Source organism: Cryptomeria japonica, unplaced genomic scaffold (genome assembly GCF_030272615.1).
Source record: "Cryptomeria japonica unplaced genomic scaffold, Sugi_1.0 HiC_scaffold_123, whole genome shotgun sequence".
Classification (NCBI taxonomy): Eukaryota; Viridiplantae; Streptophyta; class Pinopsida; order Cupressales; family Cupressaceae; genus Cryptomeria; species Cryptomeria japonica.
Window position 1 is genome coordinate 270,921 of NW_026728945.1, and position 15,249 is coordinate 286,169.

The 15,249-nt window shown below is 33.9% G+C and overlaps 1 protein-coding gene across 1 annotated transcript; it reads left to right on the forward strand.

Annotated features, from left to right (window-relative positions):
- Positions 1-13,147: 13,147 nt before the first annotated feature.
- On the forward strand, positions 13,148-13,901 carry LOC131865848 (germin-like protein 8-2). Its single transcript, XM_059215398.1, has 3 exons — positions 13,148-13,274; positions 13,369-13,553; positions 13,722-13,901. Exons 1-3 carry the CDS (start codon positions 13,148-13,150, stop codon positions 13,899-13,901), a joined length of 492 nt encoding a protein of 163 aa, XP_059071381.1.
- The last annotated feature ends 1,348 nt before the right edge of the window (positions 13,902-15,249 follow it).

The window sequence follows — 15,249 nt, forward strand, 5'->3', positions numbered from 1 at the left end:
CCACTAAATTCATCTAGGCCTCCTAATTATCTAATATAGCTTATGACCAATTATAACTAATTTAAGGTATGTGTACCACATGTTGGCATATGCATTGAATAACATACATTATAATATCATATCCTTGGCTACATAATATATTTCGCATACTCCAAACAATATGATTTGACAAGCACTTTATAATAGTAGAGGAAATGAAGATAAACAAGGATAATGAATGAAAACATATAAAGTTGCTATTATTAAGACCAATATTCGAAATCTTCATCATGCTTGACTGGTTCGCCTACATATGAACTTGATCTACAAAAGATGGGGATGTGTAAATAATTTTCTCTACAACTAGATGAGCCCCATACAAGACAAAAAGATGAACAGTCTGGAGAGATCTTAGATTGATATTACTTTAGTTATTGTGTGTTAGATGTGTTTTAATTCCTCTAGATGCAACTTAATCACGCACTTGTAATTATACATATACCCGTTCAGGTCATGTCCAAATAAATAATTTCATTGAAACATCTATTCTCATATTGGTGACATGTAGAAGATGATTGTTGCAATAGTCAAGCATGTGGATTAAGCGAGTCTTCCTTATAATGCAAGCTAGTGAATTGTGAGCGTTCTAGAAAAGGTCCAAAATGTATTTGAAAGGTCATTAAGCATTTGGCTTGTAAAACTTCTGAGATGATAATGGACTAAGCACCTCACCTTTTCAGCATTTTTTTATTAGGATAAAACAAGTTTTGAAGGGGCCCCAAACCCCTTTACAAACAGAGGGTTTGCATTGAGAAATGGACCAGACTACCTGACAGTGGACAACAGGTTTTAAAAAGGACCTGAAACCTTCTAGACTTACGGGCATCCACCAATCAAAATATGAACATCACAAAACAGGATGGCACAACCATAAGCTCGAAAACAACAAACAAAACATCTCAAAAAACAGAGAACGAGGGTTTTTCTGGCACCCTCGGCCAACTAGAAGCGTTTTCCTAGGCTCCCTCAACTTGTAATAGATTCGTAGGACCACATAAAGCCACAAAGACCAATGCTAACCAAAAACCAACATTGGCCAAACTTGGCCCTTGAAAACTGCTAGCATCCAACCTGTCCCTACAAGAAACAAAAAACATGGGGTTTTTCTGAGCTCCCTCAACCACCGTGGGTTTTATCATGGCTCCAAAAACCATATGCTTTAAAATATGCCATACTGAGAGAAACTTTCCCAACAACCAACTCTCCACCTCTATAGGAGACACACAAGAGTCAGCAAGAAGATCGGCATCAACATCCTTACAGCCAAGAAGAGGGGCCCCATCAACACCCCAACGACACTTCCAGGAAACACCAAAAACATCATACTCCACCTCAATAGGAGACAAGTCAACTCCAACTACATCCATCTCCCCCTCAATAGAAGGGAACCTTCCACAGAGAATCCCACGGACCCGAAAAAAACAGCACTCCAAAACAGCCCAACTCGCAAGAAACCAAACAAGCAGACCAAAAACATCATGTGTTTCAAGACCGATACACAGAGGGAACTGCCCGAAGCCCATTCGGAAGGTAAATAACACCTCAAGGACCACCAAATAGTTACATGAGCCACAAGAATCATTATACTCTTTGTGGCACTATTGGTCTTGTGGATTTAGAGGAATCACATTATTGTATGGAACATAAAAGGGTGCGAGGATAGCATTGTTGGTATTTATGAGAGAATGTACACAATTTCAAGAGAAGTGAAATATGAAGATAGAACCAAAAAAAAATTCCTTCATATCAATGTTGGCTTCAGTAGTACCACATTTATATCAACGTAATATGCAATATTTTGTACTTAAATAAATATTGGTTTCCGTGGCATGTTGAATTATACCATCCCGTAAATTAAGTTAAATATCAAAATGGAGGAAACAAGATCATAACATTAACCAATGCCAATGACATTAGGAATAAGAAAAGGCCTAGTTGTTATCTTTAAGGAAGAGCTAGGAACTTAGGTTCCTTTTCCTTTTGTTGCGAGGGATTGAGATTTTTTCTAAATCATGAGAATGAATCTAAATGGCATTGATGCATGAATTAATATCTGTTCATTTTGAGAATCTTTGTTACCAATTTACATAATCAAATAAAAGGAGTATAGCCATAATTTCCCAGTTTTGGCAAATGAGGCTCACACATTCATTTTCCTAATTGTTTGCAGCTCACAAGTATGCAAGCATCTCCCATGCTAGACTTATCAAATTCCTAAGACTTGGCTCAATTTTTGCAAAGCCAATTGAGAAAATTCAGATGAAAGTAGATATGAGAAGCATTATTTCAGTACAGCCACTTCAACCTTTCTAATGTGACAAGATTTTGGAGTCCTATTTTTAGAGGACCTGCGAATTGCAACGAATGTTGATCTACCAGGTATGTCACTTTCAATAAGATATGTAAAGTAGGAAAAAAAAAAAAAAAAAGGGAGTTAATTATATATTATTTTTAAAATATAGTTTGGGGAAGAAATATATTGCAGTTAATGTCACCATGAAGCTTTATGCCTGTACTTTTTATTTGATACGTACAGAACAAATTCACTTTTTTAGGATTTGGTTTAAGTCTGGTCTAATATCAATTTTCTAAAATTTTATTAATCGCACATAGCAGCCCCGACATGCTTAGCGGTTACATGAACAATGGTTAAAAGTAAATGATATGTTGTAAATTGTGGTGTTTGCAACCTAGATATAGAGATTGGTAGTTAGAATGAAACTTTAACAATTTGCACATGATTGGAAATGGCATATTCTAATACCACAACGAAGATGTAATCTGTGAACCTTACCCTTCACAAATTGAAACTTGTAAATAAAGAAATGTGTAGTTGTACAGTGATAGATTAACAAAGAAAGACAAATCATAATTTCTAATCTATTTTTGAATTTGGCTCAAATGATCGAATCTGTGAATGCAAAAAAATTTATGTGAAGTAGATTGCTAGAATTTAATTGGAGATCTTTGGAAAAAAACAAATTCTTATTTTAACAGTTGAGTATAACTGATTACAACACAAATTACCAACCATGTTTTGCATTGAAGAGTAGGAGCTCTTTGGTAACACTTGCAATGAAATATTCAATTATTTCCAATTGATATTGCATGCAAGCAAGAGAAATTTGGTATACTTGGAATGAAAAGTTAATTATTTTGAATCCACATTGTATGTAATCAGTTCTATTCTCATTTTTTGATTACTACATATGCATTGTGCCTCATGTGTATGTTGGTATGTAATAGTAGGGGGATATGTGAATATCAACAAGGCAACGAACCCTTGATACAACAATGAATGGGAGGCCCTTCTGACCGTCATCTCCAGTGTTGATTGTTTCTTTTTCTATCATTAGCCCATGAAATTTATATATTTCTAATGAATACACTTTAAGGGGAAGTTGGTAGAACCCACCTTTATTTATTTGGATCTCAATGTGATACAATTATTTCGAGTGCAACTAGTCATCTCATTGATAAATTTTCTAGCATGAGGCATGCAGATGTTTGAATGTGTGGGTTGAACAATTGGACTCTATGAAATCAATAACAGATACCTATAAAAGTTGGTGGTAATACGAGCATACCAATTTTTTCTAGTATCAAATTCACAAAGAACAATCATGCCAAATCCATTCATTTGAACACCTATATTGAGGTAGACTTGATAGGATTTTACATTCTTCAAGATTGTGGTGTTGCATTCTATCTTGACCGTTGCAAGATATCTCATTACTATGTGAATGGTCTGCTAGAAAAATCATAGAGTCTTATATATCATTTCAATTGAACTGGTGGAGAACCAATTAAATATGTGTTTCTCTCAGATGTATTTATATTTCAACTATTCTTAATTCACATTCAATTCAATGATCAAAGATAAAGTTTTTAGCAATGAAGTTGTAAAATTACTACTAATTATATAAGAGTTTTATGGGAGCTCCTCAATCAACAATTTGAGTGGATGGCATACTGGGTTTAGGCAAAATCTAGTGATCACAAGTTACACATATTTCTAAAAATCTGATGTGATTTTAAACTCTTAATGTTATTTGAGTGTCTCACAATGGATGCACATGTTAAGGTTATAGTTGACAGATATTTGTTAGGTTTCACAAATTATTACGTACTTTTCCACAAATAAAGTGTTGCAACATTTTCTTTCTAAATTCTTTGGATTAAGGTGGAACATTATCAACTAAATTTCACTATGAAAGAGTATTGTTATTGATTTGAGAATAATCTTGAACATCTTGATGTAGAGTAGATATATCCTAGACTATGAGAGGTGCATGGTTGACAAAGGAGTACATATTCATGTAGAATTTAATGAATGACAATATGGATTAGATGGGAGATATCGTAGAGGTGGACCTGGAAACCATGCGATTAGAAGGTAGCTTTCACACAAGGAGGTTTAAATTGACAACCATGCCATGTGTCAAGAGGAGAGGATAAAGGAGATGGCTTTGGGATGGGAAACAACGTGCTAATAGTTACTAATAGTTAAAATTCCCATGTTTTCTCTAGGGTTCAAGTCAATTGGTTGGATTGATTCACAACAACAAGAACCTATGGGGCACACAAATGGAGCTAAAAAAATTTGGGGCTCTGTTAGAGGTAAACAAGCCTAGTTTCACACTTGTTGTACAATTGTATCATGTAGATTACAAAATTGGAATTCGCAAGGCTGATCTAGAGGCCTCGCATGACATATTTGTGTGGTGCATAATTGATATAGATAGCATTGAACAACTTGATTTTAAGGGAAAAATACTTATAGGTAAGAGGTAATTTGAAAGATTCATAGGAGAAAAAGAGAAATTTCTATAAGATCCATCATTGCTTGTATTTATTTTAAAAGAAATGGTGAAGCATGCTATAGAAACTAGGTTTTGTCTATTGTTAATAATAATTTGTATATGTATGCTTTATTGAAATCAAAAGGGGGAAAATTGTTTTTTTGTTAAAACTTATTTTTAATTATTGAATTATTTGATGTTAAGGAATAATTAAATTTTTAGGCTGTAATGTCGTAAATCGCATACATTCGCAACTTCACCTACGTTTTGTGTGTACTTTGGTGTCCATTCGCTTAATATTTTTGTAGGCTCATTTTAGTACTTACATAAGCATTCTTCTTTACCAAGGTGCTCAGGCCGCATTTCTCATGGACATTGGTTTATGTCACCTTTGCATTAGTCCTATATTTTCTTTTCTCCCAAAATTTTTGAACGTATATTATCTAGATACGAGTTTTTCACACGGACATTTGCACATCATGATAGCATCCTACAAAAAAAAATATGCAAGCATTTCTAAACAAAATTCAACTTTTTAGCTTTATAGGGCAGTTGCAATGTTTCGAGATGAATCTAAATGACTCATCAGTATTTTTTCATTCCCCACTCTCTTTATGAACCTTTCTTTTATTTGGCCTGCTCTCTCTTGGCTCTCTCTTTCTCTCTCAATATCTCACACGCTACTCTTAATCTTTTCACGCTACTCTCACGATATTTGTAAAAAGTTGGATTGTGATGTCTCTAAGTAACTCCATTTAGTTTGATTGATTCGCATTAATCAAAATTTAAAGACCTCCCACCGAGGGAGCTAGAGGATGATGGCTCTTTTGGAGGTAGAAAAAAGTAGTTTCATAACTATCACAGTCGCCTAATGCAGATTCTAAAATTGGGGAATTGGAATGGTGATTTAGAGGATTCACATGAGATAGTTGTGAGGTACATAATTTATTTGGATAGAGTTGAACAACCGAATTTTAGGGAAAAATAACTCATAGAGAAAAGGTAATTTGAGAGATTTCTTGGAGAAAAATAGAACTTTTTATAAGATGCATGTTTTTACCTTTTTTCAAAAGGAATGGAGAGGTAGTCTATATAAATTCGGTCTTGCCTATTGTCAAATAAGAATGAGTAGTTTCATCCTTTAAAAATTAATAAAATATATATTAAAATTTAGTTTTTTAGTTTGCTGATTAAACTTTCTTTAATTATTAAGTTATCTGATATTTACGAATATCAAAAAAATTATTTGAATTACATGAATTTAAGTAGTCGGCTATGACTAAATTCGGATCAAGAATCGAAACTACTAGTTGTGAGGCCCACCCTTTGGTGGCTTCGATATTGGCATTATTGGACCATGATTGAATTCTAGGGCTGTATAAGTTTTTAAAGTTATTAGTATTAACACATGATGATGTTATTAGAATATGTCAAATGTGGAGTGCATCTGTAGAGCAGTTTGATTTTAATATATGCATATGATGAGGACAAAAATTTTGATAGTTAATTAGGTATTTTGATTTCCATGTGATTATAGTGGGTTAATTGATGCTTTGACTTTATAAACATGAAATTCAACTATATCGTGAATTATTAAATTATCAAATTTATTAGAAGTAGCACCCTGTCGGGTTTATGCTTCTAGAAAGGAGCACTTGGTTTGGATTTTGATAGCTACCTTTGTTCATTTGAAATAATATTAGAACTGTTATAAAATGAAGAACGATTAAAGTTGAATGTAAATCTTGACTGTGGATTCGCATGGTCATTGAAATATCCCAAATGTCTAGTTGGCATAAAAGTGCATGTAGCATATTTGAAGTTTTAAAATCTCTGATCATGGATGCTATCACTTTTTAATTCACAAAAAGGAATGGACTAAAGGGATGAGATTATTAAAGTTGTAAGATTGAAAATATTTATTACCTTATTGGGCTTAGTTTTCCTCCAATGATTATAATCCTTCTAAAGATGGCAAAGCTCGAAATATGTTAATAGTAATCTAATCGTGTCGCTTCTTCCTTTTTTGAGAAAGTCCAACTTTTCCAAAAGATTTGTGGGTATAAAAAATTACGGAAATCGATATGAGAAAAGATTAGAGTTGATCAACCTATGAGCTTCTGAAGAAGAACAACATGCGAAGGATTTGTGAAGTTGGAGGGGTTTCAAATTAATTCATGGCCATGTAGAACGGCCACAATCTACTTCTTTCAAAGAAGTTCACATTCTCTAAGAACCTGAGGGAAGTGAAAATGGATGGGATGAGTTCTATTGTAACTTACAAGATGATAGAAAAGGATACTGTAATCAGTTGCTAGGGGTGAAAGGTTAAGAGAAACCATAAATATCAGGACATCCCTAGCCTACATCAAGGCTTAATATACTACCTTCACCAAATCTATTTGCATACAACCTCTCCTATGCTCTAATCTGGCCTAATTTTGGTATCAAAGAGATCAAAGTGAAAGATGGCTTCAAGAGCCCTCAAAATTACCAAGAAACCCCTTAGAATTTCTAGTGGTTTTGGAATTGCTTCCACATAAGCATTCAATCTCCCTAAAAATTCCCAAAAGGGCAATTCCCATATCGAGAGAGATAAAAAAGGGAATGCCCTAGAGATAAAGAGCTAAAAATTGTGTCAAAAGAAGATAATGTTAACAGTAGACTGCATGTAGAATTACAATCTCTCTTGGGATACCAATTTGAAACTGAGGAAAGAAGTAAAGATAAAAATGAAAAACACGTTAAAAATCGAAAAAATAGAAAAGGCAAATCTAAAAAATGAAAGGGTAATGAAGGAGAGTAAGAAGAGGAGATCGACATTAATTGTGGTAATTAATATCCAAGACAAAGAAATTTGAAACTAAAACGATGACACATATATGATAACTAACACTTTGAAAGTGATATTGTACTCAGTTGAGGAAAGAAAAGGTCAAGTATTTGACCTACCTACAAAATATTTCACTTTGGACCTATCCCTTAAAGACGTCTCCAAATCATAGTATCTTATCATCGTGGAGGAGGAGGACTTGGAAACCAGCTTGGCTTCCATAGCACCAGATCCCACCCCGCTTATTTAAACTTCACAAAGAAACAAGAGTGTTAAGCATGGTGAAGAGGAGGATAACGATGACTATGAGATGGAGGTAAAACAAGGTAGACTGAAAGAGAAAACAAATTTATTGGGCAACAGAGATTCTCAATTTGGGGACTCAATTTTCCATTTTCTTGCTATCATTAAGGACCTAATGGATATATTCTATGACTTCTCGACCTATTTGGCTGAGTATCGCAATAGGCATAAGTCTAGGATGGAACAAAAAAGGCACAAAGAAAAAAGAAATTGAACCAAATATGGAAGGTGAAAAGAGGCAAAGAGGGTGCTACTTGAGAGAACTAGAATTCAAGACTAAAATTGGTCATGAAAGAGTTTGATGCTCTTATGAGCCTCCATAATATGAAGTCTACATAGTTTTTCGTGGTTTGTTATTTTGGTAGTGTTGGGGTTGTGTTGGTGCAATAACTTGTTTGTTATTGAGCTTCTCTGTTTTAATATTCTAACTTTGGGCATGGGACCCTCTTCCCACCTTATCTAATCAAAAACAAATTTTGTGTACACTTTTAATATTACAAATCAATGTTAGATGTGGTTAAAAAACATTAAAATATAGTCAGGTCATAGTATGATGTTGCATTGGACTATGTTGGTAGTGAAGAATTAAATTGTTTACGAGTTTATTTTTATCAAATGAATTGTGGAAATCTCATATCTTTAATTAAATTGTTATCAAATGTATGATTATGTGTGTATCTTATTTCAATTTATATTGGAAATAATTTTTTTTTTTATTTGAGCGTGTAGGAAATTTTCATAGCTAATATAAATTGGAGTTCCCTAAGAGAATCCTAGTCATTTTCAATTCCTAGTGAAGCCTTGACCTTAGTTAATGATAGGGACTAAGGTCTCTGATTTTAGTAATTGTTGTAATGTGATGTATTTTGTGTTTTAAATATAGTTTTATTTTATTTTGATATTTGAGTAAGTTAGCATTTGCGTCCAGCGGCATCCTTATGGAAAGATAGATTTCACACTGAGTAGGTTTTTGAATGACTTTCAAGTGTTTGTTTCATCTATTTATAAGTGTACACAGACCCATACTGAAACACTTAGGAGATGGAGGTAAAACAAGGTAGACTGAAAGAGAAAATAAATTTATTAGGCGATAGAGTTTCTCAATTTGGGGACTCATTTTTTTCATTTTCTTACTATCATTAAGGACCTAATGGATTTTTTCTATGACTTCTCGATCTTTTTGACTGACTATCGCAATAGGCATAAGTCAAGGATGGAACAAAAAAGGCAAAAAGAAAAAAGAAATCAAACTAAATATGGAAGGTGAAAAGAAGCAACGAGGGTACTGCTTGAGAGAGCTATAATTAAAGACAAAAATTGGTCATGAAAGAGTCAAATGCTCTTATGAGCCTCCATAATATGAAGTCTAAATATTTTTTCGTGGTTTGTTATTTTGGTAGTTTTGCGGTTGTGTCGGCGCAGTAACTTGTTTGTTATTGAACTTCTTTATTCTAGTATTCTAACTTTGGTTGTGGGACCCTCTTCCCACCTTATCCAATCAAAAACAAATTTTATCTACACTTTTTATATTACAAATCAATGTCAGATTTCGTTAATAAACATTAAAATATAATCAAGTTATAGTACGATGTTGTATTGGACTATGTTGGTCGTGAAGAATTATTTTTTTATCAAATGTATGATTATGTGTGCATTTTATTTCAACCTATATTGGAAATTTATTTATTTTCTTTGAGTGTGTAGGAAATTTTCATAGCTAATAGAAATTGGAGTTTCCTAAGAAAATCCTATTCATTTTAAATTCTTAGTGAAGCCTTGACCTTAGTTAATGATAGGGACTAAGGTCTTTGATTTTAGCAATTGTTGTAATGTGATGTATTTTTTTTTTTAAATATATTTTTGTTTTGTTTTTATATATGAGTAAGTTAGTATCTGCGCCCAGTGGCATCCTTATAGAAAAAATAGGTGTTATGTTGAGCATTTTTTTGAATGATTTTAAAGTGTCGGTTTCATCTATTTTTGAGTGTATTTAGGCCCATAAAGAAACACTTATGAGTTGGGTACCTTTTTGGGAATTAGTCCATGGGATTTTGCCATCATTTGATCTTGTCCAAGTCTCTTAGAAAAAAGGTGTCGAAAGTCTAACTTGCGGGTGACAGTAAGTAAATTACCACTTTCAAATCCACTCCAACAATTTTATGAATGGTGCTTCCGCATGCCTCACACATATGAGTGGATCCAAAGGATCCTATTGGGGAAGAGTATACAATATTATTCCTCTCATCCCAATGCTCTCACACGTAGGAGCATTTGTGATATCCACATACCCTTAGGTTTTGGTGAGAAGGGGTTAGAGGAGGTGAATGAGATCAATGTGGTACCTCCTGACCAGGGGAGGGGAGGTCATATGACACATATTGTATATACCATTCTAAGAGTCTTTGTATGGCTTATTATTTTATTTTTTGCATCTTTCTTTTTGGGATTTTTTGGGAGGCTTTGTGGAAGGACTCAAAAGAGTCTTTGAGAAATTTCTATCAAACCCTCCTCATCTATTAAGGAAATATTTTGATATGATTCAATCTTTAGAATGCTATATTCCATTTTGTTGTAAATATGTTAGTGGAGGCTTTTGATTTGATTTTTAAATTTCATCTTTCTATGTCTTTTCTTATGTATATGACACGTGTGTGAGGGTTTAGGCTCTCCCAAGTTGATCAGAGAAACTCATGTGTAGGGTGAGGGATATGTGGAACCTCCAAGGGAACGATTTTTTCTCGTTGAGAAGGAGATTTCTTGGGTATGAGTATCCTTGATTCTTTTGGAAAATCTGTGGAAAAATGGTTCGATATAATTTAGAAGGGATGTGAATTATATGGTGTTGGACTCCCTTAATGGATTTTACATCTGCGTGGAGTATTTATATTGGGAAATCAAGTTTCTCATGGGCCTCTTAGCTTGGGGGTTGGTTGTGAGAAAGCCCAAATGTTGGAAGGTGAGCTCTCCATTGGCTTGTTTAAAAATTGTGTTTTGTAAGATTTTTTGTGGAATCAAATGGGGTGCTACCTTGACATTGGAATGAAAATATTCATTCTCACGTTTGGGTTAGAATTTTTATTACATTTTTTAAATGGGTTGGAGTAAGTTGTTAAAAATTTTATCAAATGGGTCCCTTGTAATGTTGTGTATATCAAGTTGATAAATGATGATGTTGTTGTGTTTAGAAGCGATTATATTTTACTTTTCTAAAAAATATACATATTGTTTAAGGGCTGAGTTTGTTTAAGAAATAACTTAGCGCTTGTGATAATTTGCATTTCATACGTTTAAAAGTTATTGATACTTAATGAACAAATTAAAGTTATTAGTAATAGTGGATTAAATTAGCTTTAAGAGTGTGAAATTTTCATGCACTTTTCTTAATATTTTTAGTTAATAAAGTGAAGGGGATGTTTATCACGCAAATATTGTTCTCTTTGTTATCCTACAAAATAAAAAAACTTGCTCTACTTAAACTTTGGTTTAAAATTAAAAATAGTTATTTGTAATTAGATGTGTATGTTTACCTATTTAAAAATATATAATTTATACAAAGTATATTTACCTTTGTAAACACACACACACACAGCAAACTTGAGTTTGGGTTTCTAGTGTTACCATATCGGTTAAGGCCCCATTAAGCGGGTTTAGCATGATAATTAATTCTTTTAAGAGAATTTAATTTAATATAACTTTAGGAAATGAAAAACCTTAGGTGGAGTTGGTGTGCTAGGTTTTAGGATTTAACATGTCTTGGAATCGTTTAAATGTGATGTGGCCTCTCAAATTAATTAGTCAAGTGAAATAATTTAATTTATCTAATTGATAGTGAATGGTAATTAATTAAATTAAATCTGAAATCAAAGTGTAGTATACTTTTATTTCAAAAATTTGGTTTTAAAAGAAAGTAAAATATCAGCTTAGGATTGAGAAAATTCACTCTTTATTTCGTTTTAATTTAGTTGAGTTGGACTCTTTAGAAGAATAAACTATCGTTGTGGCTAATATTTAGTTAAAACAAACAGTATATTTACTTATTAAAAATATTTAATAGAAAATTATCATTTATTCGTTTGCCGCATTTAATCTCTTTATATATCATTGGTAATTAGTTAAAATTTGTTAAATTTATATATAATTTAGCTTAGTTAGGGTTTACTTAGCTATAGGTGTTAGGTCACGCCATAGAGGCCCGACCGGTTCACTACCAATTAGGAATTAGAGGGAATGTTGCCTTCAGGAGTTCCTCCCTTGAGACATGTTGCATAAGGGTTCCAAATCTCGATCACCTTATCATTCTTGTTTTACGTTGTGCGAAATGAGTGTCATAACGCCCACTCGTCTTATTCCTTTTCTCACCTCGTCTAGCATGAGTCCTATGACGTTGAGTATGTAACATATACATGCACATGCCACGATGAATTTGCCTTGTACACCAAGTTCATCCTTTCAATCACAAAACAACCCATTCTCTTATTTATTTATTTAAATTCTCGCAACCAAACTCTATAATTAACATGAATCCTTAATATTATAAACCAAAAATATTAATGATAATTTAGAACTATTCTTTGTTTTAAAGGCTCACGAATATAACACGTATATTTTTATAATAAAACTGAGATTATCCTACCCGAGCGTAAAAAGGTTTTCAAGAAAGACGCAATATAAAGCATGCATGGACGGTGTTTGTGTCAACATCCAAGAAAATTTCCTCTTTTACCAATTCTGAGACGGCTGAGAAAAATGTATATATTAGTTCCTTTGAAGAAGGCCATCGCTCCAATAAAGTCTAATCGTTTCCACATTACTAAATTAATGGCGGTGGCGAGAATATGAGGAAGAATACGTCTAAGGCAGGAGGTAAGCTGATCTTCAGATAAGCATATGCAGCAGAAGATAGAAAATTTCAACGATAATGAAAGAATGGTGAGAATACATCTGCGGTAGCAGGTGAGATAGCCATATGCTGCAGCAAGACTTACTCTGACGTATCGAAAAGAGCAACAACTCTGGAAGTATATTATTATAATATTACAAGGATTGGTGATTTAATATACGGAGTGAAGATGAATTAGTCATAAGGTTTGGGCTATATAAAGCTTGTAATGGGCTTGTAACACACATTCATATCCTTCTGAGCTCTTGTACTATCTGCGTTTCTATTATAATGGCTAACCGAATGATTTACTTCACACTGGGACTTTTTCTGTTGATATGTTGTTACAGCGACAGGGTCATGGCAGGGGATTCCGATCCCTTGCAAGATTTCTGCGTTGCAGATGAGGAAAGCAAAGGTGAGTAAAAAACTTTATACATAAACAATGGTAATGATTTGCTTATTAGACGAGTCGAGTTAGTAATAGATTGATTTGATTTTGCTTTAAACAGTTTTGGTGAACGGGTTCGTTTGCAAAGACCCAATGCAAGTTTCAGCAGACGACTTCTTCTTCCGGGGACTTGGGCAGGCAGGGAACACCGACAATGATGTGGGCTCCAACGTAACGATGGCGAACGTTAAACAGATACCAGGCCTCAATACGTTGGGAATATCGTTGGTCCGCATCGACTACGCAGTGGGTGGAATAAATCCTCCTCACACACACCCAAGAGCCACCGAAGTTCTTGTTTTACTGGAAGGCCAGCTTCTTGTGGGTTTCATTGACACCAACAACAAGTTTTTCAGCAAAACGTTGGAGAAGGGAGATGTGTTTGTGTTTCCAAAGGCACTTGTGCATTTCCAGCAGAATGTGGGGCATGAAAATGCGGTGGCCATATCTGCATTGAGCAGCCAGCTTCCGGGAGTTCAGACAATCGCCAACTCTCTGTTTGCAGCGGATCCTCCTCTCCCAGATTCCGTATTGGCCAAGGCCTTCCGCATCACACAGGAAGTTGTGGATTACATTCAGAAGAAATTCGCATAAGAATTTGCTGTGTTCTATCAAACAAAACAATCAAGAGGGGACCAAGTCTTTCCCAAATTCTTTTTCCTTGCCGTTCAATAAAACAATCTTTCTAGAGTTATTGCCGTCCTCTTCTGCTATTCATAGCATCTGTTTTGAACATGACTATATCCTCCGCATATTCCAAAGATGAAGGATTAATTTGAAGCATCTGAAGGCATTTATGAATATTTTATACAAGAGCATCCTTGTATTAGGTATACATTCATTTGCAACATGTTAACAATATATTCTTTAACATAAATATTGCAGGAACAACAACAAACAAAGTGCTTGACTTGGATAGAATGAGTAACACTATAATTCTTGCATGCCAATCTGTCAAGGGTGTTCTTTAACATAGTCTTAACCTCATTTTAGCTCTGACATAAAAGGTGAATGGTTTGGAAGTAGGAAATAGTTATTGGGAAATATAATTAGTAGTTGTTCTTCAAATCACCCTCACAATCATCCAATGCTTCAAGACTCCCCATCAAAGAAGTCATTCCAGAAGGTTAGGGACTCTCCTCAAGATAAGAATGATTGCTCTAATAAATATAGTATACCTTCGATGGAATGCAATACGGTTTCATTATGTCTAAATTCCAAGAAAATCCATAGAACTAGAATATCCATTGCATCCAATATCGCAATATTTTATCGGGGATAATATGATAACCTTGACCCATATTACACCTATTCTTACATCAATCTACCTACATAAGGGTTATGATTGAGGGGCCTCTTGTATTAAACATTTCTAATAAGTTGGAATGACATGGAAAATCTAAGACAGTGAAGATAGATTATTGATAATAACACAATTCATTTACATGGTGTTAATTATGAGGGTAATTAATTTATGGCTTCCCAAAATAAGCTTTTCTAAATCTCCCCTAATTCATTCCTACGTTATAATAAATATGTCAATGTGGATGTTATGTATGAAGATCTAAATACTAAAGGGAAAAAGGATAATGCTCATGTTGATTTTAAAAACTTTGTATGTAATATTAAAAATATGATTAGTTGAAAAATTTAGCAATATATTACCTTGTTCAATCATAAACTATCAGTTCGGTTACAAAAAAAATTCCTCAAACCATTTCCTCCTTGTATAAGCATTTCTATAGATCATCAAATATGATAACCAATAATTTAACCATAGGTTTCCTATCAAAGCAAATGCAAATCTGCATATGTGAATAAGCACAATAGGATAGGAAAATATTGTTGTCGTAGGCCATGTATGTTTCATGCGGGAAAAATATTATTGTTGCAAGCCTAAGAGGTGCATAAAGGAGCTCCTTGGATCCATGGATATGCAGGT

Coding starts and splice junctions, on each gene's coding strand:
- LOC131865848 (XM_059215398.1), top strand. CDS start 13,148: ATGGCTAACCGAATGATTTACTTCACACTGGGACTTTTTCTGTTGATA. Junction 13,275..13,368: donor TGCAGATGAGGAAAGCAAAG/GTGAGTAAAAAA, acceptor TGCTTTAAACAG/TTTTGGTGAACGGGTTCGTT. Junction 13,554..13,721: donor TGGTCCGCATCGACTACGCA/GTGGGTGGAATA, acceptor GTGCATTTCCAG/CAGAATGTGGGGCATGAAAA.